Genomic DNA, 18,264 nt, shown 5'->3' with positions numbered 1-18,264 from the left:
ACTTGCTCTTGGGTCATGGTGTTATTAAAATCCCTAACTAAGCCACACTTCCAGTTAGGGCAGAATTGTTTACAAATGACTGGGGAAAGCAGCTGGAGACTCTGGTGAGGGCCTACCATCCTCCCAACCCCTTCCAGGAATCCTCCCTAACTTGTAAGCAGCCACAGCTGACTTCATGAAGATGGAGACTGTTTAGCTCTGAAGATAACACAAAGGTCCTTACCGGTTCTGTCCTTTGCACCTGCTGTCCTCTCAGACTCAGCCTATCACTGAGGAAGTCCAGGCAGGATCTCTCAGTAGGAACTGGGAGGTAGGAGCTGATGCAGAGGTCATGGATGAGTGGTAGCCACAGGCTTGCTCCTTACAGCTTGCCCAGCCGGTTCTTACAGTACCCAGGACCATAGACCAGGGATGGTACTGCCTACTGGGAACTAGGCCTTCTCTCTTCCCTTCTCTTTAAAACCATGTCTCACTATGCTTCCTAGAATGACCCTGAATTCAATTTGTGATCTGCCTACCTCAGTCTCCCCAAGTGCTATGTATCATTATGACCAATGATTGATGCCTGTTTTCCTTTTAAAGGATTGGAAACCCCAACTTTAACAAAATGACAAAGTAACATTGTGTAACCCAGTACATAGTCGTAACAGTTTTGCAAGGTATTCATTATTTTTCCCTGCATAAGGAATCCTGGTTGATATATTAGATTGTACCTAGTAGGACACTTAGTGCATTTGGAGCATGAAGTTTTTCCTTTCAAGCCAGTGCACATACAAAGACTAATACTCAGAGACTTGAGTGTCTGAGGCTGAGTTTAACACTATTTAAAGAAAGAAAACCTTTGCCAGGGGACATAACTGTTAACATGGTGATTTGTAAAACCCTGGATTTCTAATAAGGTCTGACTATTTCAAGGAAAACATATTTTGTTTCTAGGTAACATTTCAAGTCTTATTATGAACAAACACTACAAAATTGATTTGTAATGGGCAATACTGTAATGTCACAAGGCATTATTTAATGCGTAATGTGACTGAAAGCATTAATTGCTAGGAGCCATATTCTGTCCAAGCAGAACATGAACATGCATTTTGTACCTCGTCTCTTACTGTAGGTTTTCAGATGAATTCGAGTGTAACAAAAGGCACTTAGAAAAGCTGCACCGTCTGAGGATTTGCTTTACTTGTTCGGATTATACAGTTGCTCCCTTGTTAGCAAGCACGGGAGTCTCACCTTCTTAGAAGTGCCCAGTAACAAGAGCTACAGGCTGCTTAGCTACCACATCTCGTGAAGCAGTGCACAGCTAGCAATTTCTTTTTAAGGCTCTGGGTTTATTTAGTCACCTTCGTAATAACATCCTAGCTTCCTCCAGGAACATGCAATTGAGACTTGGCTCTCTCTCTACAGTCTTCAGATGAGTTTATAGTGCTAGAATTGCCCACTAAAATCCAGTGAGTGGTGTGATGTTCTTGGCTTTGGCTCCTGCTGGAAAGAGTATGTCAGCATACTTGAGCTCATGGTATTTATCTAATCTGGAGGCTATTTCTGAAGAAACTAGCCTGACTCTCAATTCTGGTGAGTTCCAGGTGACAATCCAGGCCAAATGCATCCCATCGTCCCTTGCTCCTTATTTACCATTGTCATTTTCTCACATAAAATAGAAAATGATGTGTGATTTACTACAGATGCACATAAGAGAAATGTAACAGTTGTGTATTTTTCTACCTTAAGGTGTGTCATGGACACACACAGCATTTTAGTTGTTCTGGGGGAAATGCTGACGGCTGTCTACCAGGTATCAGGGAAGGGCAATCCTGGTACCAAAACCTTCATGAGCAGGGACTGTGGTCAGCATTGCATTCATGTCCCCATTTCAAATCAGGGAATTACAAAGGGACGTAGTGACTCAGGCCACAGAGGTCATTAAAAAAGTGACTCTGTAGGAGCCCAGATTGAGACCCTTGTTGGCAGGATCTCCTCAAACCCTGAGCCACTTTTTCTATGTACTCTCCACCCTTGTTCTAACTGGGCTTCTCCACACAATGGAGGGGTTTTGTTGTCTTGGAGTCATGCCGACATATTCCCTGTCTCCATAGGACCCAGCAGCATTCATGCCCCAGTGACCTTGGTGCACTTACAAAGTACATCTTCCAAAAGGTGGCCAGAATAGCAGGTGTTCGTATCTCTAGTTTCCATAGTTAACCAATGGGGTCTCCTCTCTTGCTTCTGGGGTTTGTGTATGTCCCCTAAGATTCATATACTGAAACTGAGGTCCCAGTATGATGACATTAACAGCTGGGCTCTTTATGGATCCATACCCACATGTACAAGACAAAAGGGAGTCAACCAGCCGCCTTTGACCATCAGCTCTTCCAGGATGGGAGGACACACAAGACACTATTGTGGAAACAGAAAGCAGCTCTTAATAGATACCAGCCAGTATTAATAGCAGCCAGTGCCTTGCTCAGCCTCCAGAACAGTTAGAACTCTTTATAAATGTTCCAGATTGATGTATATTGTGAGAAAAGTAAGAACAAACAAAGACACACAAAACACTTGATGCCCACTGATAGGAAGGAACCAGTCGGGTGACCCATAGCCTGCTTTTTCATTTTTGTTCCCACTTTAGGGTTCACAGTGTCAGGAGAGGGTCTGTCACAACACTAGGGCAATCAGGGCTATCCTGGGTTACCTAAGACATGCTGTTTTCCTGCATAGAAGGAAGGTTCAGGCTATAAATCCCGGTCTTGCTAAGGGTAAACTGCTCTCTTAGTCATTTTGTTGCATTACCTCTGACTTAAGACCCTCTCAACGAAGGACACTACAGTCACCACACTGTTGAAAACCTGGTTGCAGAGCATGGTGCAGCATAGAAACTCAGGACCACTGGGAAGAGATACAGAGTTGGTCTGACAGAAAGATGGGTCCAGGGCTGGGGAGATGGCTCAGTCAGTAAAGTGCCTCATAAGCACAAGAACCCAAATCAAACCCTTAAAACCTCCTGGGTGAAGGATGGGGGCCTGTGCTTTAGTTACTGTTCTATTGCCATGAAGCCAGACTACCACCAAGGCAACTTACAGAAGAATACATTCAGCTAGAGCCTTGCTTTTAGTTATCTCCCCAGCCCTGGACCCATCTTTCTGTTAGACCAGCTCTGTATCTCTTCCCAGTGGTCCCGAGTTTCTATGCTGCACCATGCTCTGCCACCAGATTTTCAACAGTGTGGTGACTGTAGTGTCCTACATTGAGAGGGTCTTAAGTCAGAGGTAATACAACAGAATAGGAGAGCAGAGGATTAGTCCATGACCATCATGATGGGGGAGCATGGCAGCAGGCAGACAAGCATGGTGCTGGAGAATTAGCTTGGAGCTTTACATCTAGATCACCAGGCAGCAGGCAGAGAGAGACACTGGGCCTGGTGTGGGTGTTTTAAACCTCGATGCTCACTCCCAGTGGTACGTCTCCTAATCTGTCTTAAATAGTTCCACTTCCTGGTGAAGAAGCATTCAAATATCTGAGCCTCTGGAGGCCATATCATTCAAACTACCCCATTTTATAATCCCAGCTCTGAGAGGCAGAGACAGGTGGATCCCCAAACCTCACTGGCCACACAGACTGGTCTAATGAGTGACCTCCCATCTAATGAGAGACCTGGTCTCAAAGTCGGTGGATGACATTCCTGAGGATGCACTTACTAAATGCAAACTCACACAAGAACATGCATACCTCTCCCATGCATACACATCACATACACACGCACACACACACACACACTTAAAGAAAAGATGAGCCCAAAGTCCTACATGGACTCAAGTTTTAGTTCTACCAGCCAAAGTTTCTATGGTCTCTGCAAGTTAGTCTTTCCTGGTTATACAGTGGAATAAGAATAAGAATGCCCACCTCTCAGGTGTCTGTACAGCATGAAGAGACAGTGTGAGGGCAAGGGCCTCTGGGAATGAAGCAAGGCCTCTGAGGACCCACATGAGCAGGTCCAGGTCCAGAACCAGAAGCTCAGCAGGTCAATGCCTGCATAGCCAGTTTACTGGAAAATAGTTTCCCAAGGTTGAGAATTATTATAGAAGAGTTTATAAAACCTTAATGTTTATCTAGGCAAAACAGAATAGCCTTGATGACATATGGCCTTTGTGTATATTGTGCATGGCAAGGGTATTCCAGAACTAGAATGGGTGGTAGGGATTTGTCATTGAATTCCACAGCTGACTAAGAGTCTCTGCTTGAAAAGCATTCAAGGAATCCAGCTGAGAAAGGTCATTAGAGACCTTCTTTTCCAGATGTGGACACAGGCCCATTGACTAAACCTAGAGTTCTTTCTGTTGGGTTGAGACACAAGCATCAACCTAGTATTAAAACCCTCCCCCTGTTTCCCACCAACATCTTTAGAGGCTCACCATTCTCATCTGCAAAATGGTGATAGTAGCATCCGCTCTTTAGGTGCTCCCCAGCAAAAGGTATGGTCAGCACTCAGCGCTGGTGGCCTTTATTACTGCCACACCTCAGCATGGTCTTCATATGTTTTAGCATCAGAGATTAATTTTATTCAGTTACTTGTTGACTTCCACCCATGACATAGGTGATGGATACAGGGAAAATATGTGGCGGAGAAACATCACAGGCTTGTCATTTTTGTTGTTTTAAATATAGGGAGAAGAAAGGTGATTTTTCTAGAGCCATAGTTCATACAGACAGAAAAAGATAAAATCAGGGATTTATTTACTGAAAGAAGCTAAAGATATGTAATGAGTCAAATTAAAGAACCCAAACCATAGGAAATAGATAATCTACCTGATAAGATACTGCCAAAGAAGTAAAGAATTTCACTGGATGTGGAAAAGCTGGCAGAACAATGGGCCTGCAGGCAGTACATGGCCACTATGTGGAAATGGCCGACTTCATGGCCCTGTATTTGCTCAGGGTTGGGGCTGCATGGCAAGGAGGGTATCAGTGTGGAGGCTAAGACTGTGAGTTTGGAGTATGGTACTTTCACAGAGGCGAATGGCTTCTGTCTGTAAACCTCACAGTGTACTTCTTGTAAAAGCGTTAGAATGGTGCCTCCCTTGAAGTGTAGTTGTGAGCTGCTTTGTGTGTTAAGTTGTGAAAAGTACTTGGCTACAGGCCTGTTCCAAAGAGATATTCCACTTTGAAGTTCAATAACTGTTATAAAAATGTTTAAGTCATTGACAGCTATTTTAAGGGCAAAAAAATATGCTAATGAAATGTACAGAGAACAACCTAAACTTCATTTTATGACATAGTGATTTCCATGGATAATGTCAGACAATCCATGCTATGCTGGACTCATCAGCTTCTGGAGACTGTTCCTAAAGTCTTCTGGAAGGTTCTCTGGTTTGCTAGTGGCTGGATTCACAAAGACGTGGACTGAAGACCCCGTGGTACATGCCAGAGTGTCAAACTGTGCTAATTTAGGATGGCCTAAGAAAAAACCATTGATGAGATCATGGTGATTTACTGACAGCAGCTCCTTGGTGGGCTTAGGAGGAAACAGAGCCAGACTGTAACATACACTGGAGCGACCCACTTTCTCCACAGCCAGGGCAGCCAGTGGGATCTGAGGAAAGCTGATGGGTGTATGGTACTTGCACTGATTGGTCACCATGAACCCCACCAGGGGGGACGTCAGCAAGCTGGTTTCCAGGCCACAGTACCTAGAAAATGAAGTCACAGTGTTTACTGTAGGTCACCGCAACATGAACATCATCTCCTAATCCAAAGGCTGTGTGTTCAGCAGCTCGGGAACCCCAGTTCCATCTCTTCCTACCTGAGTTCCTTTGGACAAGTTATTTAACTTCCCCTTATCTCAGTTTCTACAACAATATAATGACCACAGTCTTCCTAGTCTGATTATGGGCATTAAAAGACTAACATTTAGGGCTGGAGAGATGGCTCAGAGATTAAGAGCACATACTGTTCTTCCAGAGGATCCAAGTTTTGTTCCCAGCTCCCATGTCAGGTGGCTTACTCCAGTCCGTTACTCCAGCTCCAGGGTGTTTGCTACCCTCTTCTGACCTCCATGGTCACCGAATTCTTGTGCACATATCCCCATAAGTATCTCATAGATAAAAATAAAACCTCTTTTTCTAAAAAGGTGAATGTTTATCATTTAATATATCATAGTTCCTAGTCATAATGATTCCTCATTTACATAGGCTGCTTTAATATAATTCTGTCAACTTGTCTAGTTGTGATAACACACTCTGACCCTCCTGAACAACAACAGCAGCAGCAGCAAAAACAATTTAGAAAAGTTTAATTTAGCTCATAATTCCAGGTTGAAAGGAAGTCTTGCAGGATCTTGAAATAGTCACATTCATAGTCAAGAGCAGAGAGGGATGAAGGCATGCATGCTTGCCAGTGCTCATCTCTATACTTACACAGTTCTGCATCCCATGCCCAGGGAATGGTGCCACCCACAGTGGACCCGGTCTTCCTATATCAATCCCCCGCCCCCAGACTTGCCCATGAACCAAACTGATATATAGACAATCCCTTACTGAGACTGTCTTTCCAGATGATTCTAGATTGTGCCAGTTTTACAATCAAAATTAACCATCACACCTGTTTTTCATCAATAGCTACTTCTGTGTTAAATGAAAAAGAAAACTCATTATAAGAAGTTACTGTGGTCTTTAACTCTGCCTCTACACTTTGATCTCTTTAAGAATGAGAGCTGCATCTCACTCATTTTTTGCTTGTTGATTAGAAATGGAGTGACCCTTGACATAGAATTTAGAGGACCAAATTTCAGCATAGAGGACCAATAGGTGGTTGTTAGCTGCTGAGAAATGAAGAGTCAGTTTTCTCTAAGAATGTGTCCCCTAGTAAGTCGACCATGCTCCATGGGAAGGCCACACATCCAAGATATTTGAGCAGCACAGATTGGCTTATTTAAAGGTGAGGTGTCACCAAGTTGGGTAGGAAGGAAGGGAGTAGATAAATCTGGCAAGGGGGTGGCCAGGAGAAAGAATGAACATGATCAAAACTCACTGGACAAAACTCTCAGAAAACAAAACAAAACAAACTTTCAAGGTCAAACAGAAAGGGAGGGAAGAGCATTGTGCTGAGAGCCAGCCCCTGCCTCCTCCCACTGGAGGCCCTTTGCTATTGTGATTTAAGCATTTTCCTACTGCCCTTTCTTGCAAAGACTGAATGTGAGGACTCTCTGTAAAGAATCCTGGTGGACTGTGTAAAGGATTCACTCTAAAATTGTTCATTGGAGATGGAGTGACAAAACCCAACTCTGAGTCTCAAAGAGGGCCATGTGAGGGCCTGGTTGTGCACAGTCATTCCTGTTGTCCATCAATGTCACCCAGGGAAACACTGGGTACTTTTTACTTTCCCACACGGAAAGCTGTCCAATAGGAAAGACCCCTACAGAATAGTTGTACTATATCATACTGGGTGAGCTCATCTGTTACATTAGAACACAGTGTGTATCCGGATTTCCTAGAAAAAAACTTTGAAAAGATGAATGTGCTTTCTTTTTTCTTATTCCTCTTATGAATGTTTCCAATTGAACACAGTTTATTTTTGAAAGAAGAAAATGTTTTAAAATGACTGAGTATTTAAATAAACACTCAAAGATCTAAATGAGGTCTGTTGGTCTTTGTCTCTCCTCCTTTGTGTCTCTTCTTCAGGAGTGCCATGTTTAGGTTACTGTTACAAAAGTAGCATAGACTGAGGACCTTATAAACACAGAAGTTCATCTCATACAGTTCTGACATCCAGGGCATCTAAGGTCAAGATGCCAGTAGATGGAGTCTGGAGAGAGTTTGTTTAGTGCTTCACAGACAGCGCTGATGTGTGTCGGCACAAGCGGAGCCGCTCTCCCAGGTCTAGGTCATAAGGGCATTAATTCTATTCATGAGGCTCTGACCTTATCACCGAATCAACTCTCACGGGCCCTATTGATAGAGTCTCTCATACGGAAGTTTAAGTCTCAATGCAGGAATCCAGGATGGCACAAACATCCATGGCATTGCAGAGGGGAAAGCTAACTGAGGAGAGCCTTGCTTTGTGCTCTGTCTCCAAGATCCACTGAAAATCAGACCCCTGCTTCATTTTCAGAGCCTCTCAGTGGCTTTTCTATACCAGGCCACCTTTCCCTCTCTCTGCTAGGGAGCAGGCAGCAGAGAAACAGTATCTCTGCCCTGCAGGATAGAAATATTTCATGAGCTCGCTGTTTGCGAGTGAGCACAGCCCAGATGCTCTTAAATAATTGAAACGTGCCACATTTAAACACAGCAGCTACTGTGCACCTGGGACGTGAGAAGCCTGTGTCCCCTGCATTGTCCTCTCTTCAGTTTTCCAAACAACCCTGCAAGGTAGCATTTGCCTCCCCGAATTTATAGGGAATAAAGGAATTTGCATGCAATAGTGTTGGGCTTGGCTCTAAACTCTGGGCTCTCATGATGCAGGTTCAAATATTCGCCCCACCCCCACCCTGTTCCAAAATGTTAGATGATGAAACCAACAACAACAGAATCTGTATCTCAAGTCAATGGACTACATTAAAATATTTTTAATTATTTGAGAAATCCATACAATATATTTTGATAATCTCTCAGTTAATTGCCCTAACTCCTCTCATATCTACCACACTTCCAGTAGTTTCATAACTTCTGTGTGTGTGTGTGTGTGTGTGTGTGTTGTGTGTGTGTGTGTGTGCGCACGCAGGGTCAACCTACCAGGAACCATAACCCTCACACTGCGATTGTTTTTGTGACATCAGAACAGTGTCATCTTCTGAGACACCACACATCATGTTCAAAACCTCACAAACCAGTTTGATGGGCTTGGTGGTAGCTGCAGGCTCCCAGTGAGAAGCTTTTCTACTCTTGCTTTTCTTTTTCTCAAAGTTCATAAATGTAAGGGTACCTCTAAAACTCAACTAGTCATTAAATCCCCGCAAATAAAACCCAGTAGTTTCCTATGGGCTCTTACCCTTCCCTTGCCAAGATGGTAGCTTGTTCCTTTTTGGTTGCAGAGGAAAGTCATGTTTCCCTCCTATTTTCAATGTCTTCTTTCATGTTATCTTTCCATCTTGAACAAGCCTTAATTGTGTACCCATTCCATCTCCAGCATGTCTCAAATGAGGAAAAGGAAGGCATTATTGCCTTCCATGTCTACAACTTCCCCATTCGAAACCATTGATCATTTCATGAAGCTGGCGAGTGAGGGCTCCTTCACACACTGTGTAAATCTCAAACAGAACAGATGATCAGACTCAATCCCGAGGCAATGTGATAAACTTAATACCAGGCTAAGTACAGGGATGCTGTCGGGTAGGAGCAGGGACCTACTTGATCTTGGGAAGCACGGATGGTTTTCAGAGAAGTGACAGCTTAAAATGGGATGTTAAAAGGATTCGGAGTCATTCAAGTAACTAGTGGAAGGAAAAGCCTTCTGCAGAAAACAGATGTATCAGAGGCCAGAGAGAAAGGCTGTGGAGACAGCAGAAGTTCCCATCAGGAGACATAGACCACAGAGGAGGCAGGAGCCAGACTTGGAAGGATTTTGTGAATGAGCTTGGCCTTTATCCCGGGCAAAGGGAAGACAGTGCACACATGGAAGGGAGAGGCAAGACGGGGGTTGTTTCATGAAATGATCAATGGTTTTGAATGGGGCACTTGTAGACATGGAAGGCGATAATGCCTGCAGAAGACTAACGAGGCAATCCTACCCTCCTGGAAAAGATGTTGGTGGCTTGGACCAGAGTGGCCACAGAGGAGATGGAAAATAATCTAATGAACTCGAGGGTTTTTGTTTGTTTGTTTGTTTGTTTTTCTTTCCTTTTCTTTCTTTCTCTCTTTCTTTCATTATTACTATTATTATTAATTATTATTATTATTTGCAAAAGTCTAGTGGCTGAATGAGGGTAAAGGTATTTAAAATAGCAGTTTCCAGGCTTCAGCAAGGAGCTGATGAGTCCACTGGCAGGAGGGGATGATGGGAATGCTTGGTGTGGGTGAGGAAGGAAAAGTGAGTCGGGTGCTAAGGAGGCTGGATTAAGACTTGGAGTGTCTAAGAAGCGATACGAATCATTGCCTAATGTTCCCTGCCTCTCTTAGCTCCTATCTCCAGCCAAACCTGTCTTTTGAGCTCCAGACCTAGATATCCAAATGCTTCCAGGGAGAAACTCTAGGTTCTGTGCTTAATGGAATCCGGTTCGGGCAGGTAACACAGAGGGTTGGGGTTGGCTGAGAGTAATACAGCGTGGTTCGTCTGTGTGGAACTGGAAAGCAAGTGCTGGTCCAACGCCAGACAGATTCAGGCTTCTGGAAGACATTAGGCAGGTTTTGTCCTTCAAGCTCCCAGTCTATAATCGCTTAGTTGAAGTGATTATCAAACATGGGAAGAGATTATATCTTGGTGACCCAGAGACTCAGCTTTCATAAACGCATTTGCAGTTGATGACTTCCTGGCACGTAACACGCAACCGGAAGTGTATGAGTCACAGGAGCTGAATGCTAATCTTCCATGCATTCTTATGCCTGACTCGGTAAATTTTAGACAATGGAATGCTTCAGTTGAAAGAGCCTCTGTGGATGGATCATCTAGCAGGGGCTCTCAACCCTGACACAAACCAGAATCTCTTGCAGAACCCCAGAATCGCACAGATCTCGCACATCCTGCCAGATCTCCCCAAGGAGGGTTCCAGGAGACTGTGCAAATCAGTTTCTCCTCCAGAACTACACATTAAAATAAGGAAACAGCCCAGAGGAGGAGCTGCTCACCTCTTCTCCTCATGACTCAGCTCTTGCTTGGCTTGAGGACCAAGAAGCCCCGGAGGCATTCATTGCTCAGAGACAGACGAGCACTCCCCACCATACTGGCCAGACTTTGTACCTGACCCAACAACTGCGTTCATTCTCCCTCACTCCCCTCTCCTCCAAGTTCCCATCTCCTTCAATGAACACATAACTAGGTTCTGCCTGAGCTCCCAATAGAAAGCCCTGCCTACATGGCTTCTGGTTTGTCTGAGGACACAGTCTCAGAACATGTACCTGTCAGGTAGTAGGAGGCCCTCAGGCAGATGGCACTGCTAAACCTTTCAGAGGAGCACAGCTATTTATGTCACTTGCTGTAATTTACAGAGAACACGCTATAGCCTATGGTCAGTTACCTGGAGTGCCAGGGCATGTAGGTGGCAGAAAGCCCATGCCTATATTCCCTCAACTAAACACAGGTTTGGCAGTAGGAGCCCATACAGGGCTGAGTCCTCAGGGAGCCTCCCATGGGATCTGCAGGACTGTCACAGCCTCTGGAGACAAAGAAGCTGGCACTGAAGAATGTACTACTAATGGTTCTGCACGAATAATTAGTTTTCTATCAAGCACGTGTGGATCTTGCTATCACAGAATGATTGGAGTCTTCAAAGCCCAGGAACACTAGTAGTCTGTGTTAACCTATCTGTTAACCGAACCCCACGTTAGCCATGCCCAGTAATTTGTCATAGTGAGACTTGAATGGCCTGGAACTCTCCATGTAGACCTTGAACTCATAGAGATCTACCTGCCTCTTCCTCCCAAGTGCTGGGACTAAAGTTGTGCACAACCACACCACTTAAAAGCCCCTTCCTTTTCATTTGTTGGTTGTTGTTTTTTGTTGTGGTCCTGGGAACTCAACCCAGAGCCTTGCACAAACCCAAAGACAAAAGACAATGGGACCAGTTACTGAGGCAGACTTTAATGTAAATCGCATAGTAAATATAATAGAATTTAATTAACATTACTGCACTGCTGTAACATGAATGCACTCAGGAGGTCCGGCTCGGGTCCTTGGTGGCAAAGACTCAAGCATAACCAGTTTGAGACATTAAAAGTTGATAACCTAAGCTTGACTGCTTATGTTTTACCAATTTAATCATTCCCTGGGGTTTGGTGCTGGTAAAACCAAACCAAACCAAAACAAAACAAAACAAAAACAAATCAAAAACCAGGTTTTCTTCTCTGGTGGGTGGGTCCTACAATTTTGACTACTGTATTCTTTGATTGAATGATGAATACTCCATTACGAATCAAGAACGTGCTCTGCAAGAAAGCAACATATACAGTTGTTGCTGCAATAAAGGGACCTGGCTTGGGAGGTGGCAAGTGGAGTGTAGAGCTTTTGAGGTACCAAAAGGATGTAGGTAAAGCTGGACCATGAGGTGGGGTGGGAGAATGGTGACAGGTGGGCTGGGAGAGGGAGGATGGGCCCAACCTTGAACACACTGGACTGTATCCTTTCAGAATGGGACCGTCCTGTGGAAGGAAGGTAGCGGTATGATCCTGTTTGTACCTCAAGACCCGCTCTCCAGGAATGGACTGGTGCAGGCAGGATGGATGACAGAGGCAAGATAAGCAAGCACAGGTTTGATGAATGGAGACAGGAGAGAGCAAAGTGTGGCTTCCACGGAGAGTCAAGGCAGGAGGAAAAGAAAGAGGTCTGGGGTTTTCTTGGCTAGCCATCTTCCTCTGAAGAACACATGTCCCCACCAGGTCTTCACTGTAAAGGTGTGTGACTTGGTAGACCTGCACCGTCCTTCTTGGCTGCACCTAGGCTCTTATCCCATTGTCTAGTGTGGTCAAGTTCTTCCAGAACATTATTCCACAGCTATGGGAAATGACCCTACAGATAACTACGCTTGTTTGAAATGTATGGAAGCTGTTTTGCTTCCAAAAGGGACGGGAGGCAGTGAAGATGAAAATGGACCAGAATGCTTTCTGACAGCCTCGTATTTTAAGCAGCCACGACCTCAAGTGCACTGGGCTTTTTTCTTTGATTAGTTTCATGTTGCTTTTGAGCATATTTTGGCTCTATTTACAGGACAAATGATCTCGGAGGTAACAAGAAAAATTTCTCAAAACTAAAGTCTAGCAAGATGCAAGATTGAGCAAATATCTAAATAAGCCTTTAGTCCGAGCTGTGTTTATCTTGGTGCTCGGCAATATACCAATATACAAAATAAAAATGATGTTTCTAAGCCAAGCTGCCTAGCTCCGAACAAGTGAGCAATCGTTTGCATTAGGAAGGAATATGTGCAGACCCAGTTGGCTGTGGACTGCCGTTTTTAGTGTGTATTCAATAAGGTCCTGGACTGGGGAAAATCAAAATAATGGAAATTATCTGCTCTGAGAGCAGGACCATTTCTCTGCAACCGAATTCTCACAGTAAGTTCATTCTGGTAAATCAGTGTCAAAATGACAAGATAATCCAACATGTCTCTGGAGGCACAATATATAATAACAAGCAAAAGAAAAAGAAAAAAGAAAATCTAAATCTGTGTTCAGAAGATTAAGGAATTGAATCAATTTCTTTTTTAAATTGAAAGAGTGAAACAAATTCATTAAAACATTTTGAGTGAAAACAGGAAGACCATGACATGACGCTCGACTAACAGGAAAGCACCATCAGCTAGGGCAAACGGAGAAGACAGCAATCTGATTTCTCAGATGCTGAGAAGCAGAATCTGCCGTTAAGTACAGCTCCAGCAGCGAAGCTGTGGTCCAGAGACTCTTGTACACAAAGTGCCGACGGCACTGCAACCATCATGCTCTCTGCCTTTGCTGGAGCTACTCCCTAAGAGATGCTTCAGAGACTATATCTCTGAGCTATGATTAGAAAGCGGCTGGCGTCCTCATGTGAAGTGGGCCAGGGAATCTGGCGATTGTCCTGGGCCCACTGAGAAGAGTGAGCACAGATGTTCACACATGTCTGGGTAATGCCTCCCTTGCCACAGCATTCAGGCAGGTCGCTAAGGTGCTGTCCTGGTAATCAGGCACAGCCAAGTGCAGAAGTAGTAGCAGTTTCCAATTCTATTTTAAATCACCACCTGGCAGAAAAGACTTAAAATATGAACATGTTTAGAATCTCCTGCATGCCAGAAACTCTCTAAAGATTTCTTATCTAGAAAGGGCAGAACTGGAGGAGGCTGAGGAGAGATGGAACCTTTAGAAAGATTTTCGGGGGGCACTGGGGAGATGGCTCAGTCAGTCAAATGCTTGTGGTACAAGCATGACAAACTATATTCAGATCCTCAGCATCCACATAAAAAAAAGCTGGGGCCATGATATCCATCTGTAATCCCAGCACTGGGGTGGTAAGACAGGAGGAGCCCTGGGGCTTGCTGGTTAGTCAGTCTAGGCAGATCTGTAAGCTCTAGGTTAGACAAAGACCTTGTCCTTAAAAATGCATCGGAGAGTGATTAAAGGGGACACCTGATGTTGGCTATCATCCTCCTCATGCATATGTGCACGCGTAAATACACATACATATGCAAATGAGCACGTGCAAATGCACATCTGTATATGCACACTTGTGAACACAGAGACACACACAGGTAAATAAGAATCGCTTTTGATTTTTTTTAAAAAAATTCCCATGGTGTGGCTATCTTTAAGCAAGTTATATGTCCATAGAGGTATTTTAAAGAAAAACTTTTTTTAATAGACTAAGGTGTGAATAGCAAATATATGGAGCCCTGCTTAATGAAGGCAGTCTGTGTGGCCTGAGTAACAACGTTCTAGTTGGTTTTCTGCTGATGAAATAAACACCATGGACCGTGGCTGAAAGCAACGTGAGGAGGAAAGGGTTTATATTTCTGTTAACAGTTTAGAGGAAACCATGAAAGGAAGAAGGCAGAATAGAGACTCAAGAAAGGACTTGGAAGCTGAAGCAAAGGTCATGGAGGACACTGTTGACTGGGTTGTTGCTCATGGCTTGCTCAGTTCGCTTTTTAAAAAAAAATAAACAAACAAACAAACAAACAACCACAACTCAGGATCTCTTACCTAGGATTGCTACTGCCCACAGTAGGCTGAACCCTTCCTTATCAATCGTTAATCAAAAAATAACAAAATAAAAAAATAAAAAAACTCTTGCTTTTTCTGGCTGGAACCATGGAGGCTATGCCAGAGAAGAAAAAGAAGGTTGCTGTTATGCCAAAAACCCTTAAGAAAAAGCGAAGGAATTTCAGAGTTGAAGGTGATGGGCCTGAGCTTCAAAAAATTTGCCCTGAATACACTGTGAAAGGCAAGGAGGAAGCTCATCTATGAGAAGGCAAAGCAGTATCACAAGGCATGCAGGCAGATGCGCCAGGCTAAGATTTGGATGGCTAGGATGGCAAGGAATGCTGGGAACTTCTATGTGCCCGCAGAACCAAAACTGGCGTTTGTCATCAGAATCTGAGATATCCATGAAGTAAGTTCAAAGGTCCAACAAGGTATTGAAGCTTCTTCGTCTTCGACAGATCTTCAATGGTACCTTTATTAAGCTCAACACAGCTTCAGTTAATGTGCTGAGGATTGTGGAACCGTACATTGCATGGGGGTACCCCAACCTGAAGTCAGTAAATGAGCTCATCTACAAGCGAGGCTATGGCAAAATCAAGAAGTGGATTGCCTTGACAGATAATTTCTTGATTGCTCGATCTCTTGGTAAATCTGCCATCATCTGCATGGAGGATCTAATTCAAGGAAGCAAATAACTTCCTGTGGCCCTTCAAATTATCTTCCCCACAAGGTGGAATGAAGAAAAAGGCAACTCACCTGTAGAAGGTGGAGACGCTGGCAACAGGGAAGACAAGATAAACAGGCTTATTAGACGGATGAACTTAGGTGTCATCCATGGTATTTTTGTAATCTGGTCAGTTAATAAACAGTCACAGGTTGGCAAATTAAAAAACAAAACAAAAACCAAAGACTGGTCTCCAGGCTAATTAACCTAATATAGACATTTTCTCAGTTGAGGTTTCTTCTTCCCAAAGGACTTTAGTTTAATGACAAATGAATAAATAATTGAATAAATAAATAAATAAATAAAAACTTTTTTCTTTATCCTTTTCTAAACTTTGTTGAGTTTTTGAAAATGAACATGTGATACTGGTGAAGTCATAAAACTATGTTTGAGGGGAAAAAAAGAAAGAATTGGGTGAAGAGAGATTTGAAGAAACTAGTGAGCTTGAGTCGGTAAAAAAGCAAATCAAAGACATAACACTTTTCAAATGACTGAATAGCTTTGCTCTTTTAAAAGCCAGGAGGCCAGAGGGCACTAGGAAAGGCTTTGATAAGCTCCACTGGGAAGGGTAGGTGGGTAGGGTGGGGTGAGGGTTTGGAGAATGGCCCAGAGAGTATAATTGTAAAGCTAAGGCAGGCTGAGGAGACAGCACCACATGAGCAGAGTGAATCATTTAGCTGGGCAACGAGGCTCAAATGCCTTTCAAATCCACCGGAGAGGCTGAGTGAAGAGAGGAAAGAAACGGATTGTTCGGGTACAGTACGACTTTCCATGATGTCAGGCCTGTTATGTCTGGAGTTCACTTAGGACTAGAAGTATTAAGGAATAACTTAATGCAATTAGCAAACATTCCTTGCTGGATTCCCTTAAAAGGGCACATGGCAAGAACAAGAAAGATCAGAGCCTGTTCTACATCTATACAAATATGGTTAATTTCACGAATCTGGGTTTGGAGGTGATTACTATGTCTATTTGTGTAGGGCTAGTTGGCTCTGAAATCTTGTTAATGTTGAAAGTAGTAATTTTTTAGAAAAGCACTCGGGAAACATTTTTAATGCACTCAGATGATTAAATATTTTAAAAATACTCAGTACATGAATTATTTGAATATCCGGTATTCAGCCCTGTCAAGTAATATTGTATGTCCATTTATTCAACAGAAAGTCACTAAATACCCAGAGTGAGAGAGCTAGGTCCCAGACACAAAAAGCCACATAACTCCGTCCTCTTGGAGCCAGCTGTCTTAATGACTGGGAACCCTGTAAGCAGACAGTGTGGTACTCTTATTGACCAGGCCAGGGTCATGTGTCTAACCCCAAGCTAATCACCAGAGTTAAGAGACCAGGGCGCTCTGAACCTGCCTCTCTGCAATCTCTACCTTAACCAAGGACTACAAATAAGAGAGCCTGGAGTAGGAAAGAAAAGGTGATCAGCTAGCATCAGATGTGTCCAGGTGGCTGCTACACACCCAGGAGGAGAACCAGCAAGAGAACAGCCGAGCTGTGGAGGACACTGTTCCTCCCATCTCTGGTTTCCTGGCTCATCATAAGGTCTCTTCTGCACATGGCTGCTTGGCTACTTCCTTTTCCATTTTTCTACAATATTGCGATGCATCCAAGGTGGGAGGAAGCTCACCACACGCCAGAAACCATATTGTTCAGACACTTCCACTACCGGAATCATGAGAAATAGGAGCTTCTTTTCTTTACAAATTCTCAGCTTCAGATATTTTGTTATGCCAAAGAAATTATCTAAAACACTGTCTGAGGGGTGTCCCTCGGACTGAGCCTGGTATAAACAGGAAATGGCAGGCTAATTGTCCTCAGCCATGATGGATGAGGTGACTGAATAACTATCACTGCTTCCTTGGCTTCTCAAGGGACAAGTGAAATGTGCTCCATACCACCCCAGGAGACCTCCTTAGGACTGATACCCTGGTGCCCCCCAGTGGACTATCTCACTGATAGACTCTGTCCTGGCATCACCCATCTCCCTACCTTACCTGTCTACTTCTCTCCAGATGTGTCCAAAATCACCTTCCAAATAGATGATATACCTCAACCCCCTGCATCCAGCTTGCTTCTGGGACGTCCCACTTTGGCCCCCTCCTTGTTGTAGGAGACATATTCTGCATCATCTCTATAAATCTTTGTCTTTTGAGAGTGGAGATTGGGTCTGCTGGTGGGAAGAGCCAACCTAAGGCAAGTCCACAAAAATGGGCGCTGCAGGGAGAATGGGACTCTAAGGATCAGGAAGTGGGAGGAAAACCAGAAGACTGCGGTGTCCAAGGAGCAAAGAAGAGACTCAGAGGAGGAAGGGTGCTCCTGGAAACATTAACACAGTAAGTCACACACCCTTGGAATAGTAAGATTCCAAATGCATACTCCTCTGGGGTCTGTGTCATTTTAACAGAGACCTTCCCTGGATAGTTCATCTTTAGCAAGACTTGGTAAAAAAGAAGTCAAATTTATAACTTTAAAGGAAAGAGACCTCAAAGACCCAAATGGCCAGTGAGGTATGGAGAAATGGAGGGGGCAGGTTAATAGAGAAAATTGGGGTCATAGGAGGATTGTCTGGAGTTATGTGTGTTCAAAACAGGTGGCTTTGTAGAGGACGATTCATTAATGGTGATGATTAATGGCCTTTTACACTCATGTGCCTTGCCTCATAATCTCCATCTCCCTAACTCTGGGCAGGCCTTGTATTAGTCAGGGTTTTCTAGAGAAATGG

General features: G+C 43.9%; 1 protein-coding gene across 1 annotated transcript in view; it reads right to left on the bottom strand.

Moving 5' to 3' along the window:
* Positions 1-4,531: 4,531 nt before the first annotated feature.
* LOC114620862 overlaps positions 4,532-18,264 on the bottom strand; it is a 154,104-nt gene continuing 140,371 nt past the window's right edge. The window contains exon 3 of the mRNA XM_028767029.1: positions 4,532-5,684. Coding sequence (XP_028622862.1) covers positions 5,306-5,684 — 379 coding nt within the window. The 3' untranslated portion in view covers positions 4,532-5,305. The remainder of the gene's footprint in view (positions 5,685-18,264) is intronic.

Source organism: Grammomys surdaster, unplaced genomic scaffold, assembly GCF_004785775.1.
Source record: "Grammomys surdaster isolate TR1022 unplaced genomic scaffold, NIH_TR_1.0 170, whole genome shotgun sequence".
NCBI lineage: Eukaryota > Metazoa > Chordata > Mammalia > Rodentia > Muridae > Grammomys > Grammomys surdaster.
This window is presented reverse-complemented; position numbering and strand designations above follow the sequence as displayed.